At 33.9% G+C, this 17,991-nt stretch overlaps 1 protein-coding gene across 4 annotated transcripts; it reads right to left on the reverse strand.

Annotated features, from left to right (window-relative positions):
- Positions 1-9,831: 9,831 nt before the first annotated feature.
- Positions 9,832-17,991, reverse strand: LOC132723355 (fibropellin-1-like). Of its 4 annotated transcripts, XM_060708056.1 has the most exons (8): positions 17,094-17,973; positions 15,797-15,910; positions 15,343-15,462; positions 14,969-15,082; positions 13,176-13,289; positions 12,866-13,000; positions 12,494-12,515; positions 9,832-12,342 (listed from the first exon to the last, which is right to left on the reverse strand). In XM_060708056.1, the coding sequence occupies exons 1-8, from the start codon at positions 17,302-17,304 to the stop codon at positions 12,063-12,065; spliced, it is 1,110 nt and encodes a 369-aa protein (XP_060564039.1). In that variant the 5' UTR covers positions 17,305-17,973; the 3' UTR covers positions 9,832-12,062. The 4 variants fall into 4 exon arrangements, with proteins under 4 accessions (XP_060564039.1, XP_060564046.1, XP_060564056.1 ...); XM_060708063.1 differs by lacking the exon at positions 14,969-15,082 and having other exon boundaries at positions 17,094-17,981; XM_060708073.1 differs by lacking the exon at positions 12,866-13,000 and having other exon boundaries at positions 17,094-17,979.

Raw genomic sequence — 17,991 nt, forward strand, 5'->3', positions numbered from 1 at the left:
TTTGATATTTTATTTCATCGAGTTCAGTTAGTCGCCGGTTGAGGCAGACGTGTTAATTTCGCTCTGTGTTTAAATTGTGATATTCGATTATTAAAGCTTGGATTTTGATAAGAAGTGATATCTGGAATAATGAATATATTGTGCATCTTTCTGTGTTTTTATTTCTTTACAATATCAGTTGTGGAATGGGTAAAATCAAGAGAAAATTTTGGAAATATTCAAAACTTTTATCATAAAAATCAAACAGAAAGTCAAAAATTGGATTATTCCTATTCAAATCGGATATACCCTCGAGAAAAATTATTGGATATCGGTAAATATGTATCAAACAATAGAAGCAGTTTTAAAATTGATCCCTCCGTTGCACATACAATAAACGAACTTAACATCGCTCAACATCGAAAACGTCGTGGTAAGAGGGGTGGTCAAAAAAAGGTCATCGATCATCCCAGAGGCGTCGATTATTCAAATCTAATCCATCCAAAGATCACCAATACACTAAAGCGGCACGATGAAAAGATCAAGTGCATGACTTTAAATTGCCATTCCGTTGTTACGAAAGATGTCATTGTTGGACAATATCTTCGAGAGGAGAAAATTGACTTTGCAATATTGACTGAAACATGGTTTTCCGACGATAAGCAACATCATATCGATACTTCTGACTTGAATCAAAGTGGTTATACTTTAAGTCTAGTAAATCGTCCAAAAACGAATCGGTGGCGGGGTCGGTCTCGTATCTCGGACTGGGGTTAACGTTCGTAAAATCAATAGCCGCACCAGAAATTCGTTCGAACATGGCATATGGAAGGTAGTTTTACGAAACATTTCAATGACTATTGTGGGTGTTTACCGACCACCAAACCTATGTACAGTCACTAACTTTGTGTCAGAATTTTGTGAATTTTTGGAAGATGTAATACCGCAAAACTCTAACCTGATGTTAATGGGCGATTTCAACTTACATTTAAACGACGGTACACACGCAACATCAGAATTCAAAAACTGTTTATTTTCGCTTGGGCTTCATCAGCATGTCGACTTCAGTACACACATTGGGGGCAACGTACTAGACCTTGTAATAACTGAACAAGAAAATGGGGTTAAAATAAAATCATGTGAACAGGGTCCATTTTTATCAGATCATTGTGTTGTCAAAATTGTGACTGAAATAAAAAAGGAAAATATCAAAGTGAAACAGTCTCGTTTAGGAACTATAAAAATATTGATAAAGACGCTTTCTCAGAAGATCTGAAAAGTCTAGAAATTGAACAAATAGACATAAACGAATATGTATGTGATTTTGAGAATAAAATTCAAGTTATTTTGGACAAACATGCCCCAGTCACAGAGAAAACTCGTATTACTCGTGCTCCAAAGCCATGGTTCAGTGATTCAATTCGTGAAAAGAAACAATCATTTCGGAAAGCAGAAAAAACATGGAAACGATACAAAAAACCCGAGGACTATCATTCATTTCAAAATGCCCGGAATAAATACTTTATGGAAATTAAAAAAGTGAAAAAGCAAACATTCAGCGAAAAAGTTTCGGAGTTTAAAGGCGATTCAAAGAAATTATATAAATTTGTGACAGAAATTACCGGAAGTAAAGTACAAAATCCTATGCCGAGCGGCGAGAGTGACAATGCTATTGCGGATTCGTTTGCGGACCATTTTATGAACAAAATTTCTAAAATCAGAGAATCTTTGAAAACTTACCCGAACTACGAACCTTCGGTCAAAAATGTGGAAAATCTACCAAAATTCGACGAACTTTCCGAAGATGATGTGAAGAAAATCATAAACAATATGCAATCGAAATCGTGTGAACTCGACGTACTACCAACTGTCGTCTTGAAAATGTTTTTGACTGAATTACTTCCGTTGATAACTAAATTAGTGAACCTATCGCTCAGTCAAGGCTTCTTTCCTGAGAAATGGAAACAGGCTGTAGTTCGACCATTGCTTAAAAAAGTTGGACTTGATCTGATCTATTCGAATTATCGCCCAGTCAGTAATCTTCCGTTTCTTTCAAAAGTTATTGAAAAAGCAGCCCTATTAGTGTTAAATTCACATGCTGAAAAACATAAACTTCTACCCACAAATCAAAGTGCTTATAGAAAAAATCATTCCTGTGAGTCTGCGCTTCTGCGTCTTGTGAACGACCTTCTCGGCGCAATGGAAAAACAGGAAGTGACTGCTTTAATCGCCATTGACCTGAGCGCCGCGTTTGACACGGTCGACCACAGCATTTTGATCGACGTGCTCAACAAGCAATACGGACTTACCTCTACCGCATTAAGCTGGGTTGACTCCTACCTTCACCCACGCAGTTGTCGGGTTAATGTAAACTCGGCATATTCGACGTCACGTGCACTGGAGTGTTCTGTTCCTCAAGGATCCTGTCTCGGGCCCTGGTTGTATCTCGCCTATGCAGGCACACTTTTCGATGACATTCCGCCGACGGTCACACTTCGTGGCTTCGCAGACGACCATACTATGGACAAATCGTTTTCTCCAAATATACAAAACAGTGAAAAGAATACAATAAGTGATTTAGAAAACGCTGGCGAAACAACGAACAACTGGATGAATTCTAATAAGTTGAAAATGAACACCTCAAAAACCGAATTCATTATGTTTGGGAGTAAGCAACAACTTACCAAATGTGAAACTAAATCTATCAAAATTGTAAACGATACCATCAACAAAGAAAACTGCATTCGATATCTTGGTGCTTTCCTCGACGAAAATTTGAACTTCAAAGAACACGTAAAGCGGAAATGTAGAACTGCCATGATAAATTTTATGCGGATCAAAAACATAAGACATTACCTCACAAAGGAAGCGACAGAGACTCTTGTGTTATCTTTAGTAATGTCTCACTTAGACTACTGTAACTCCATCTTATACGGTATCGCAAACTGTGATTTACAAAAGATGCAAAGGATTCAAAATATGTGCGCAAAGTTAGTTCTTTCAAGAAGTAAATATGATAGCTCTAAGCAAGCTTTGTTCGATCTTCACTGGCTGCCAGTAAAGGCAAGAATAAGTTTTAAAATCTTAACTTACATGTTCAATTGTTCGAAGGGAAACGCACCAGATTATCTTACTGAACTTTTAGAAAGCAAATCTGCAAAACGAGTTCTCAGATCATCAGAATGTGTTGACAATTGTTACAATGTTCCTTTCAATAAGAGAAAATCTTTCGCAGACCGTAGCTTTAGTTACATTGGACCTAAACTGTATAATCAATTACCGACAGAAATCAGAAACAGTAACACTATAGAAGCATTCAAGAGAAATCTTAAGACCCACATGTTCAGGGACTATTTCAACTTGTTTTAATTCAAAAGTGAAAAAGCGCAAATGACGTTTGAAATTTTAAAATTCATAGCTGTGATATGTAGTATATTCTAAAAGTGATTTTTCAATGTGATATTAGTAATCTTTTATCAATTTTTTATTATTCTTGATGCATGATATGTTCTTAACTTGAATTGATACCATTTTACTCATTTTCATTTAAAATCATTCAATAATTTCTTAATATCTGCTCATAACACTGTAACCATTTCTTAATAGTATTTTATTAGAAGTATTTTATTATCATTATTATTGCTGTACAACGCCATTGAATATGAATGTTTTGTAAAAATAGGCGTTTAAGTAAATAAAAAGTTTCAAGTTTCAAGTTTCAAGAATACTGTTTTTGAAGTTCGCGAGATGAAATTAAATAACATCTAACACGAAAAACAACAATGCTACTTTCTTATGCTTAATTAAATACAAGTCTAAATGAAATTTTCTCGACATCAACTTGATTATCAAATCCGTTTTCCCCACTGGTAGCCTTCAATTTCAGACGTATTTCTCATCAATACATGCAGTCCTGATTGACGAAATAAGTCCAAAATTCAACGTTGAATGGTGATGATACTATCAATTATATATATATATATATATATATATATATATATATATATATATATAATATATATATATATATAAAATAATAGCTTGTTTTAATAATTAAAACATTCTAGAAGAAGAAAAGGTTACACCACGCCGAGCCTATATCCGTTATGTTTCGAGTAAGATGATATTAGACAGTCTTTTGAAATGTAAGCGACCGCCATTTTTTAAGGTGTGTATTTCACATAAAAAAAATAAATGAGTGAGATTTCATTTGGATTTGTTAATTTTACATACATTTATAAGAAAAAAATTATTTGTGGATTGTTACAGCCAATAAATAATTGTTGACAGATGAACATTAAAGAAGTCACTAAGAATCTGGAAAACATGGGATTTTTTGAAAGGATATCTAACGAATGTTGGGTTGTTTACTTACTGGTTACTGTGCTTATCCAAAGCATGATAAATTCGTCCAGCTTGAATTTTTAAATAGTTCATTCTAACTTTACAGAATTTAATAAAAAAGAACAAATAATTAAAGATTACCTTACATACAGTATAGAGCCTGCTCAGACTGCGGTGTCTCTACAGACAGACTTGAGTTTTTTACTGAGCAAACCACAAAGTGTTCAGCACTTGTTCTATACTGAATTGACTGCACTGGCTCTAAACTGAACGTAAAACACTTGTTCTAAACTGGTATGACTGCACTGGCTCTATACTGGACATACAACACTTGTTCTATACTGGTATGACTGCACTGGCTCTATACTGGACATACAACACTTGTTCTATACTGGTATGACTGCACTGGCTCTATACTGGACATACAACACTTGTTCTATACTGGTATGACTGCACTGGCTCTATACTGGACAGACTGCACTTGTTCTATACTGGTATGACTGCACTGGATCTATACTGGACATACAACACTTGTTCTATAGTGGTATGACTGCATTAGCTCTAAACTGGACAGACTGCACTTGTTCTATACTGAATTGACAACACTGGCTTTATACTGGTCATACAACACTTGTTCTTTACTGGTATGACTGCACTGGCTCTATACTGGACATACAACACTTGCTCTATACTGGATTGACTGCACTGGCACAATACTGAATAAACTGCCTGGCTCTGTATTGGAACCCTGCACTGGCACTTAAATGGATTGACTGCAATGGATCTATATTGCATAGACTGCCCTGCCTCTATACTGTACGGATACTAGAGATTACAGTGGTTCTATACTGTACATACTACAGTGGCTCTATACTGTACATACTACAGTGGCTGTATACTGTACATACTACAGTGGCTCTATACTGGACAGACTACTGTGGCTGTATACTGTACATACTACAGTGTCTGTATACTGTACATACTACAGTGGTTGTATACTGTACATACTACAGTGGCTGTATACTGAACATACTACAGTGGCTCTATACTGTACAGACTACAGTGGCTCTATACTGAACATACTACAGTGGCTCTATACTGAACATACTACAGTGGCTGTATACTGAACATACTACAGTGGCTCTATACTGAACAAACTACAGTGGCTCTATACTGGACAGACTACAGTGGCTCTATACTGGACATACTACAGTGGCTCTATACTGGACAGACTACAGTGGCTCTATACTGGACAGACTACAGTGGCTCTATACTGGACAGACTACAGTGGCTCTATACTGGACAGACTACAGTGGCTCTATACTGGACAGACTACAGTGGCTGTATACTGGACAGACTACAGTGGCTCTATACTGGACAGACTACAGTGGCTCTATACTGGACAGACTACAGTGGCTCTATACTGGACAGACTACAGTGGCTGTATACTGTACAGACTACAGTGGCTGTATACTGTACATACTACAGTGGCTCTATACTGGACAGACTACAGTGGCTCTATACTGTACATACCACAGTGGCTCTATACTGGATAGACTACAGTGGCTCTATACTTGAATGAATATTCATTTTAATTGAATTATATAGAATTACTTTTGAAAGTCTTAAGAATGCCACTCATCATATTTTTCGTTTTATTTTTCTGTTCAACCTTATGCTCTCAAATGATTTTACAATCATATTTTACATCACATAATAAAATATACTTAATAAAAAAACAGGAATATAGATCAACAAGGCAAAATCAACGTTCAGGACGCAGATCCCCCCGCCATTTTCCACACCCTTGACACATTCAAGAAAGGCACCCAGAAGCCACCAAACCAAAACCGGGAGTGGACATAATGGCGGCGACAGGAGAGGGACACGTAATATGCGAAATAACAAAAACCAAAACGGGCCTTTATGGGAATTAAAGGGGTAAGAACTGTAAGGATGAAAAAGGGGAAACCAAAACTCATATACTCGTACATAAATAGGAATAACTGACTTTTCAAACATCCCTATTTTGAAAGCCTGTTTTTTTCCATGTTATATCCAAGTAAGGAAAAACACCAACCCCCTTGACCAGAACATTTGCGAAAAAGTAAATATAATATTCATCCTACCAATCATGATAATTGCATTTCTAGGTTATTTTTATCGTTCTTCTTCCTGGTGCAGAAATAAAATTAGTTTACTTTCTTCTTGCTTAAAGTAATTTATAAACGACTTGCCATGTAACAATTTAACAATGCACTTCATTCACACCATAAAAGGGATTATTTTCACAGTTATAAGATTTTACCAATTAACTTTAGGCGTTTGCAAATTGTGATATTTCTTTTTTCATCCAATACTTACGGTGGCACAAAGGTGACATGTATGTGTTTTTATTTATCTCGTGCGGACGAGATACTTAATCGTGGCCACGAGATAGTTAAGTCGTTGGAACGAGATACTATGTCGTGGCCACGAGATACTATGTCGTGGCCACGAGTTACTATGTCGTGGCCACGAGTAACAAAGTCGTGGGAACGAGATAACTAAGTCGTGCGCTCGAGATAATCAACCAATCAGATTACACTACGAATTTTTTAAACTTATGTAATATGTACATGTAAGATGCACTTAAAAATAAACAAAACGATATGTTATGACTATGACCGTCCTCGTATTTCTTTACAGAAAATTGTGAAAAGCAGTATAACATAGATATGTTTATCTTCTCGGATTATATAGAGATTATGTATAGTGTCTATCAATGACAATAAGTCATATTTTAATACAGCATATCTGTTTAATACATCATATAACTTCCTGTCAAAATGAATGCTTTTAATTTCAACCATTTCAATGGCCTAGTAGAAAGAGTTTTAGCCTCTCACTCATGTGGATCAGAGCTCAAATATCATGTATGCCATAGATAACGACAATGCGACAGTACAAAGACACGATTGTATGACAATGTAACAGTAAGAAGCCACATTTGAAGTATTCCTTACAAAGGTTTTGTCTTTTTTGTTGTTTTGTCCAAATATGAATTAAATCTATGGTTACGCCACTTTAATTGAAATTCAATCATTTGACCTTAACAAAAAATAATGAAAACCTTGGAATTACCCATGATCTTGTTTCTCCATGTTAATGCGTGGCCTTTCATGTATTTCTTGAATTACCTGTTATCTTGGCAACGGGGGACGTATCAAAATTGCGTAAAATCACTAATTTGCATTGTTTTTTTCTTCCTTCAAAGTGTTGCAACTTCTCAATGGATTGAGATGGGGTAAAAGGCTTTTCAGCGTTGGTTACACGTTATCTTACGATCGACCTGAGGTCATTTTTAGCAATTTACATGTCCAAAATTTTCTTGGCGATGAGGGGGGTTGCCGCCCCCTTCAAACCCCCGAAACACAAGGGGGCACATCTCCCTTCTCGCAACCCCCTGATGTTTCTTGTGGATAGGGGGCGGCGCCGAAAAAACGATCACTTTTTACAACATTTCCCAAACGAAACACGGTGGTTTGGGCCTTAATTAGGTATTTTTTTACTGTTTGAGGGCCCAATGTTAGAAATTCAAACTTTTCAGGCTTTTTTACCTCAGTGGAGTTCCTTAAAATGCACCAGTAACAAACATTTATATTTTTCATCGGTAAGTTTTTTTTACTGTCATATGTTGACAACGATGGAGAAGACATACAACTGAATAACGGAACAACAAAAACTCAATACAATATTTATAATTTTATTTACAAGAAAATGAAATGCAGAATTTCTTATAGTTATAATATAAACTACGAAGATACGTTACCATAAAAAATTTCAATCAATACTTATATATAAAAGTTAAAACATTCGTTTGATTAAAAGTGGCTTCCATCCAAAAATCAAGGATCGCAGGTCCTTGTTGCTCGTCAATACTCATCCAGGGCACAAGGGTGTAGACTCGCGGTTTGCCCTTTCACGCCGACATATTGGTTAGTAAAATTAAAGACGCTCCAATAGATTGACACACCTGAACATCTTACGCTGAAGCAATTTGCTTTAAGTATAAAGAACTATATGGAAAACCATAACGGGTAAAAAAAACAACATGTTTCATACATATTAGTATATAATATAACACTTAGGTATCTACTACGGTGATACACAAACACAATATAAAAATGCTTCTTTAGAGACATCAATTGAATACACCGCTTCGTTTATTTCATTATATAATAATGACACTTAATTTCACACATTCGGTCATAATTATCTATTAAACTAATACAGAAAACTGAATTATCAATTCAACATTAAATAATTATATGCAATAAGCAAACAAAGCTACGTCGAATTCGTTTGTAAATTTGTATACTTTAAACATACATTTCCTCATCGAAAATACAAAATAAAGTTTTAAATTTTACCTACAGGTTAGCGTATATTAGTTAGTATATTATTATACAAAACTAACTCATTAAAGCGGCTGCGCAATTCTTGACTTATTCAATTGGTTAGCTTACTTACGAGGGGTGTCCCAGAATTACGTGGACTTTTGCTATAACTTTTTTTATTTTTTAATGCATTTTTTAGCAAATTTGTACACAATACCTTTAACATATCCTTAATGAATATGTCCATTATTTTTAAATTTCTAACATTGCTTCTCTATATTTTACGTCGCTATAGTAACGCAGTATGCGCAGGGCGGGGCAGTCCAATATTTTGTATTAATAAGTTGTCTTTACTTTCGTATATCTTGCGTATTTATACGTAAAAAATGGCGCGACGTCGTAAGCATATGCAGTGACATCATATGAACGTTCGTTTGAAATTTTGACGTCATAGCTGTTTCCGTTATTGTTTACCAGCGGACAACTGACAACCGCTGCTCTTGGATAGATAACAAAAAATGACGTCCACGGATTACGCGGAACATCGGACTATCATCAAGTTTTGTGTTAATCTTGGGAAGACGCCAACAAAGACGCAGGAAATGTTGGAGACTGCAAAAGTGAGACCTCCTGTTTGTCGATCACTCGTTTTCAAGTGGCATAAGCGTTTTCGAGACTGCCGGGGGGACATTGAAGACGACAAGGGTCGTGGGAGAAAGTCAACGTTGACTGCAGCGTCAATTAAGGAAGTCAAGGACGTCATATATCGGGACAGGCGTTACACCAAGGTCAATGCTGAGTACTATTCAAGGGTAAGCAATAATTTTGTGTTTAAAAAAAATGATTTTTAAAAATTAAGCTAATCACAATTTATTATTTTAAACGCAATTGATCCGCTTCAGCTTTTAAGAAAGTGAACTCAAACTGCTATAGTAAGCAGTGCGCATGAGGTTATTTCCCTTGTTAACGCACATTGTCTTTGCGTACAAAATAAACTCCACAATAATAATGATAATAATAATAATAATAATAATAATGATAATAATAAAAAAAATAATAATAATAATAATAATAATAAAAATAATAATGATAAATGATAATAATAATAATAATAATAATAAGGGACGGAAGTTCGATTCCTTCCAGGAACTCTCGTTCGCAATGCAGAAAGTGGTGGCTGATTTCGACCAGGAGTGGTACAGGGCGGTGTACGACCAGTGGATATATCGACATCATAGATGTATTGAGTTAGGCGGCGACTATGTTGAGAAAAACTGACATTCGACGCCACGCATTTATTAATAACTAGCGACGCCACCGGAATGACGTCGTAACGTCGGAATGGACTGCCCCGCACCCGCTACCCCTTGTCTCATTACCCTGCCCACAGACACTGATCCAGTTGCCGGACAACTTTGAAATTTTTTGTACTAATGCAATAAAGTTGCATTTTGTTCATGTTAATTTTGTTTGTTTTTATTTTTAGTAGTTTTTGAGTTACAGCAAAAGTCCACGTAATTCTGGGACACCCCTCGTATTAACACTTACCAATTTAGTGGTTTGAATTGTTTTTATAAACAGTTGATTTACTTGCCCAATAAAAAGAAGTCGATTTTTCCAGAGTAATGGTTATGTGTAATTTAAATGTACTGAAAACATGCTAAATTTATAATTTGAAACACCACAATTAGAAATAAATGCTAAAAATGTATGAAAAATCGAATAAATTACTTCTGCCTACTTTGAATAAGTCTTACAACAATAAAATAAAACAGTCATAATACAAAATTACCGAAAATCAATAAGAATCAGAAACCGTGGCAAGATTTTAAAAAAGACAATGTCAATGTCACGAAACCTGTGTTTTCAATAATAACCATGCTACAAACTTTCATTCCAAATATATTTGTTATATTACAAATTTGATTACAATATTCATTTATTTATATGTTAATCATAGTTTCATCTATACATATAAACATAGACATATATAAATATACAATACAAACAAAAAATACATGTACAGCTATTTTAATTATAATTACAGGACCGTACTTCTAAAGGTGACAACTCCCCAGCCCATAACGCAGAAGTACACTGTTTTTTATGCACATAAGATTTATCTCCCTTAGCTACACACATTCATTTCCTACACAACAAAATACTTATATTTCACTTTTATATACATAAAATACAGGTAAAATCACTTAAAGTATCCTTGTTTATCATGTTTAAACTTAAAATGAGATGTAAAAGGATTGAAGTATAATAAATTGAAGTATAATAAAATGCCAAAATGCTCCACAGTATAAAACATGGATGTAAAATAATGGTGTGTGATTGATCAGATCAGAGTACATAAAGATTGACAAGGAAACTTTAGGCACATACTAAAACATTAATATCATTAAAACAATATACTACAGGGGTACTATAAACACTAGGACAATATATCACATATACAAGACAGGGTATAATATGATCACTAATGATATAAAACATTTTTTCTATTATTTACTAGGGTGTTGTAGCCTTGATAACCTTATCAATATCAGTTAAATTGTCAAAACCATTCCAAAGTGTGTTTACCGATTGAAGTAATTCTAATCTAATTGAATAATAAAGAGGGTAATGTAAAAATACATGTGCTTCATACTCAAAGATATTCTTACAATGGAAGCAGAGTCTTTGTTCTACTTGTAGTCCATTATATCTTCCTAGTACAATACCTATTGGAGCTGTCCTACTTCTAAATTTTGCCAAGGCACCACTGCAAGATCTATTATAAACAACTCTAACAAAATGTTCTACTTCAAAATTAGCTTTTAAAGTTTTGTACAATATATTGTTTCTAGCTCCAGTTATTGACCAAAGCCATTTTTAAATAAAAGTAAGTGTGATAGTGACCTTGATCCTGGCGCAGGGGGAGGGGGCACACAAGTGAGGTCTTCATATTAGCTTGCTACATACCAATTCGTTTACAATTTGTCAGTCTTAAGTCTAGCAGCTTCAGTTTGGAAAGCATACATAGTAATTTTTATCATAATACGTACAATAAACGTCTAACAACGTATTGCTGTACAAGAGTATAAAAATTAAGATAAAATCGACATCATACCTCACCATAGAACAAAAAACAACTGAAATACAAAAATAATCCACGCTCTTTTACCTTTTAACCCACTCATTTTATCTACAGTATAAAAACTTTTAAGTCATGATATATAAAAATATCAATCATATAAAGACTTCTTTTAATTCTTGTATATATTCAATATATAGGATTTAATAGCCATAGGCAATGTATCTGAAAAAATGTAATACTAGTAGTAAAACGATACATTTAGTAAATTGTTCTTTTCAAAATTCGCATCCAGACAATTTGGAATAATCTTCACTTTTCGTGTGCTTCAATTTGTAATAACCAACACTCTGATCACTGTCAGCAAATTTAACATAACCATCAGCATCTCTAGGTTGTTCAACATCTGTGACCTGATTTATGTAATCAGCAACCTCAGCCACGGTGTTTTCTTTAATTTCGTCGTAAACAGCCTCGTTAAAGTGTCCTCCTTTTATTTCTTTTGGTACGCTTTCAGCTTCCGTAGTGCCTTTGCACAAATCCCCGTTACCACTTTTACTAAAATGAAAGATTTGTTACATAATAAATTGTTCCAGTGAATAGGTAAACATCATTATGTTGTGTCATTTATAAATAATTATAGAAATATCAATAGTTAAAGGGAGCTTTTGATCTTTTTAAATAAATTATGAGCGGTAAAATTACTTACAGTACATTCGAAGCGTCCGATTCTGAAAGATAAATTATGTGTTATTACAAGAAATAAATTATCTACAGATATGGTATCAACTATTTGCATATATTTTGTTTTGGACTTATTCTTAGGAATGTATAACAATAAGATTTATAAATTACAATGTTGATGGTCACCTGATATAAAAGACATGTGCTGTATTTTTTTGAATATCCATATGGCAAAACAATTAAAGGCAATTCTTTATTCTTTGAACTTGGTGCATAAAATTATTCGCTTGAATCATATTGTCTTTAACATTTAAATGCAATTCATAAAAAAGAGAATTTAAATAAGAGGACAGTTTATTTTTCTATGCATATTTTTTAGTGTTAAATGACAACTTACTAGTCTTTTTACTAGTCTGTTTATGTTCTTTTCTATACCTTAAACAGCAACATACAGTAGCGAAAACAACAAATGATAAAACGCAAATTGAAGATATAAGTACAACTATCAATGTCGTTTGATCCTCCCCAATTTCTGGAAACACAAAAAAGTTCTATTTAAACATTACTCCTGTAGTGAAAATCATTTCAAACATTTTTGACTTAAACCAGTAAGAATTAGTATTTCCCAGGGTCATGAATTTGTATGAAAATTATATCAATAAAATCTTTAAAGTTTGAATAGTTTGTATATGTTGTTATTTCCATACCATTCTGACATCTATATCCCTCGTATCCCTGATCACAATAACACACGAATCCATTGATTTCGTTTACACACGCACCATTGTTCTCACATGGCTGAGACAAACATTCGTCTATATCTATATAAAAATCGAAAACCTTTTTATCAGAAATGCTTTTAATATAATCATTTATATAAGAAGTGACTTGCAATTAAACTTTTGTCATAAAGTATCAAGGACATCCTAAGATGAAATTGCGCATTCAAGAACATCTAACTTCACCATGAAATCATTAATATTTAATTATTGAAATTTAAATGTAAAGAACGCTGAGCAATGAACGTAGAAAATAATCTCTTAAAATCTAAAACAATGTTTTCTCTAATACATAATTGAGTTATAATAGGGGAGTATTTTATTCAGGGCTCGAGTGAATTTTTAAAGGATAGGATGTTAAAAGGTGCTGTAGCGCACGCCGAGTGTGGTCCGATCTAGTTATATGTACGAGAGGCAAATTCACGTTCCAGACTATAAACCTATTTAAACCATATATTCAACCATAACGTAAATGGGTTTTCACCAGAAAAATCCCTTCATAATTATAAAACAGCATTTTATGTCGGGGGCCCTTTTATATGCATAAATAATATTAAAAAAAAAGAAGTATAAATAATATATTTAATACATTTAAAAAAACAAATATGGGGAGCCAAAGTACAAATATGTGCTTAAAGAGTAAATTGTATGCATCCCGAAGATAACATATAAAACACACTGGAATTTTTCAATTATGACATCCAACTCTTAATGTAATTACTAGAATAGGAAAATAATAATCTTTTTCAAAATTTTTTGCATTTTTCCCATGTTTTATTTTTATTGGTAATGTATTGTACTTAGTTCATTCAGATTTTTTTTATGAAGGTATGAATTTATAAAAGCATTCCCGAATCCGTTCCTTGAACCAGTATATACTGTGCAATGATTATGAAAAGTCTAAGTTACTGTCAAAGCCCTTTAGCACCGGCTTTAGCAGAATGCAACATACACACATAAAAATGTGAAAAGTTTAATTTTGGAACATTTGCAGATGTGTTCATACGGCAGTTAGAAATGAATCTTTAATGTGACAGGTTGGTACAATTCCATGAGCCTGCAATTTTCATGAATTTTGTTGTTGTTTTCATTGCTTCTGAATGATCACCCCTTTTCCAGATTTTTATTTAAACCAGTTTCCAGATTTTTATTTAAAACAGGTGTCAAGTGCCGTGCGGCTGTACAATGTCGACCAGTATTTCACATTAGTGCTGTTACATTTGTTCTTCATTCATTGTTCTGAAGATTGAATAACGCTTAAGCTGGTCTTAGGGGGCTAAGATCAAGATGATGTTGCATTTTTCAATTACCCTCATGAACAGTCTCAATCAAACCGAGTCTGCCATTTTCATGTATTTTTTTGTGGTTTTTAATGCTTCCCATGGATCACACCTTTAACAGATCTTCAAAAATCGATGTCAATTAAACAGGTCTATGGAAAACGTCGAAGAAAATGCTTTTGAAAAGCTTGATATGCCCCATTACCAAGTATGTGTGAGTTTAATTTTCAAAATTTAAGAAAGCTTTAAATCCATAACATTTATATCTTTGTTCTTTTGACAAATGGGTCTATAATGTATTTTTTATTCGTACATGTATTTTAAGTTCTCAAGGTATAAAAAGCACAGCGCTAAGATATTTACACAGATAATGGTAATCAAGAACAATATGTCTCTATAACACAAATAATGATATTTTCTTAATGTATTATCTAATCATACCAATTTGACACCTTTCTCCACCATATCCTTGGACGCACGAACACGTGTATCTATTTGAAGAATCTGTACAATTACCATTGCTATTGCATGGGTCCGACAAACATTCGTCTATGTCTTTTGTCAATAAAGTTAAAAAGCTTGTTCACTGCATAGAATATTAAGGATGCCCATTTTTTGATATTTTATCGATTAATTGTGATACAAGTATCCCAAACATAAACATAGACAGTGGTCATGACGTGCTGGTGATATTGATGTTATTTTAATTAAGTTTATTAAACTTGTACGTTTAAAAAACTTATTTAAATGGAAAGACCAGCAATATTCAAAATTAATTAATTGATCGTCATCGTCATTTTTAAAATCAGGTATACCTTTCGCACAGTTATCGCCGTTATATCCCTCTGTACACATACATTTGTAGCCAGCAGGAGAATTAATACAAGTGCTGTTATTATCACACGGTTGTTCTTGACATATGTCGTACTCCAAATCTTAAATGTTGAAGATATGATTATTGTTGTATTAAATATCATATTCATGTACCCCATCTGATAAATCGTAAATGTCATTACGTGGTATTTACAACAGCTGCATTGTAATTTCATCACTTTTCTATTGCAGAATAATGGTTAGTTTTCTAATTCTTTTACAAATGCATTAAAGTTTTCATGTCTTACGGACGTCTGTTTTCAGAAGATAAACAGGAAGATAATTTTAGTTGCTTTTCGGGAAGATTATGATAATCTCATTGGGCCTAAAAATCAAATGAGAAAATCTAACCTCATTGCAAATTAAACTAAAACGCATTCAAAATGTATACTGTACCTATATCACAGTTGATACCACTCCATCTTTCAGTACAATTACAGGTGTAGGACCTGTCACCATCAACGCATGTACCATTATTCAAACAGGGATTTGATTGACATTGGTCCGTATCTGTGAACATGAAATAAAAAAGAGAGAAATAAGAATCCCTAAAGAAAGCCCAACACGGCAAGTAGAAAATGTTGCAGGCTCGGTTTGATTGAGCCTGTTCATGGACGGTACTGTCAAGTGCAAACTACCGTCCACGCTCCCTAGCACCGGCTTAAGCGGAATTCAACATTTAATATGAACTGGTAAAATTTAGAATTTTGAAACATCCGCAGATGTGTTTATATGGCGGTTATCATGGAACCTTCAATGTGACACGTTAGTGCCATTCCATGAAAAGCGGCATATGATCCCCAAGTAAAAGAAATGCATGTGCCCTAAACGAGAAAACAATTGGCGGAAATAAATAAAATGGAATTTTGAGAGGGGATCTGAGGTTATGAAGCCTGCATATCACAGATATGACGTCAAAAGACAAATTAAAAAAGCAGACAACATATCCTAAGGGTGATTTAACAGTATTCAAGTTAAGACCCAACAAGAAAGAGATAGAAAGAACTAAAATAGCACAAGCACAACAATTATGTCGTGCTGGATCGGAAATATAACATCCCTGACCATTTTAGCCACATTTACAATTTTACAATTGAATAGACAGAGTAGTAAAAACAAGTTTTTACTATATTTATATAATCATGTAAACAATCAACTAATAAATAATGAAAATTTTGCAAAACCTTAAATAAACATCGTATCAATCAAAAAAATGCAATTTCTTACGAAGCACATGGAATAATGTTTAATATGTTGTTATTTTTGATTGTTCAAAATGAATGTTTTTGTATTTTGAAAAATATTGAAAATTATTTCAACAAAGTCGACATGAAATGTCTTATCTATTTTTGAAAAAATTATGCAAATATATATGGTGATCGAAACAAACCATAGAAAATTGCATTGCAAGTAATTGTGTCAGTATGTAATACATTCATCTGAATGTTGTCTATTCTGAGTGAAAACGGCAAAAGAATGCATTGGAATTATTTAAATGTATCGTCTTGTAAAATAAATAAAAGCTACTATAAGTAGAAATGCAAAATACAATAGAAAAGATGGTTACCTTAAAGAACGCCCAAACATTAAATCACTCTGCACAATTACATGTACTATTCTTTTATCACAAATTTAGAAATACCCTGTTTTATTTAAATGACTTTAATTGATTAAACTTGTTGTGAAAGCTTACCTTCGCACTTTACAGCTAAATTCTTAGCAGGTGACTGAAAGCATGAATCATATCCACCTTTTGTGTATGAACACTCCGTTAAATTCATTTCGTCCCCATGGCAATACAGATTTGACATCCAATAATGCTTATTTTCGTTTGCAAAATCATAAAATATTTCGGAAACACCCCTGTATAATATATTATAATACAAATTAAAGAAAAGCGACATGCTTAACAGCTAATACTCCATAAATTTACATGTGAACTCAATGTGTTAATTAGACGTCAGAAGTAACGTTGCTATCAAAAGGCGAGGTAAGACGTAACATAGATTATCTCATAAATATACACTGAACAATTAAGGAACCTATCCTGCATTTATGTGCAGATATACACAAATATAAAAATCAGGATTAAAGTAGATTTATATGTAATGAAAGAGTATTCTATTGCGATTCCTAGTGAAAAAATACATTGCTGGCGGTTTATCAAAAAGTAGTTAAATGGTAGCTAAAATACTGAAGAGGTCGCCAAACAAAATCACAAATTAATGTCGGGTATGACAGCCCTCAGCATGATGTACTGCCTGGCATCGTTGGTGCATAGAACGGTTCAGTGTATTGATTTCGGCTTGTGGATGTTGTTCGATTCCCGAATTAAGGCTTGTCTTAGCTGAATGACGTATGACGGGCGAATAGTACGGCGTCTAACACGCTGGTAAAAATCATCCCAAAGGTGTTCAATGGGATTAAGATCAGGGCTTTGGCAGGCCAGTCGTTAATAAATGCAATGTAAATCGCCCTGAGGAAATTCACAGTGCCCCTAGCTGTATGGCTTTTGACATTCTCATGTTGAAAAATAGTGATATTTGCATTACATGTATTTTGAAACAGTGGGATAACATGCATCGTAAGAA

This window comes from Ruditapes philippinarum, unplaced genomic scaffold (assembly GCF_026571515.1).
Source record: "Ruditapes philippinarum isolate M1 unplaced genomic scaffold, ASM2657151v2 ctg2253_1_1_1_1, whole genome shotgun sequence".
Taxonomy (NCBI): domain Eukaryota; kingdom Metazoa; phylum Mollusca; class Bivalvia; order Venerida; family Veneridae; genus Ruditapes; species Ruditapes philippinarum.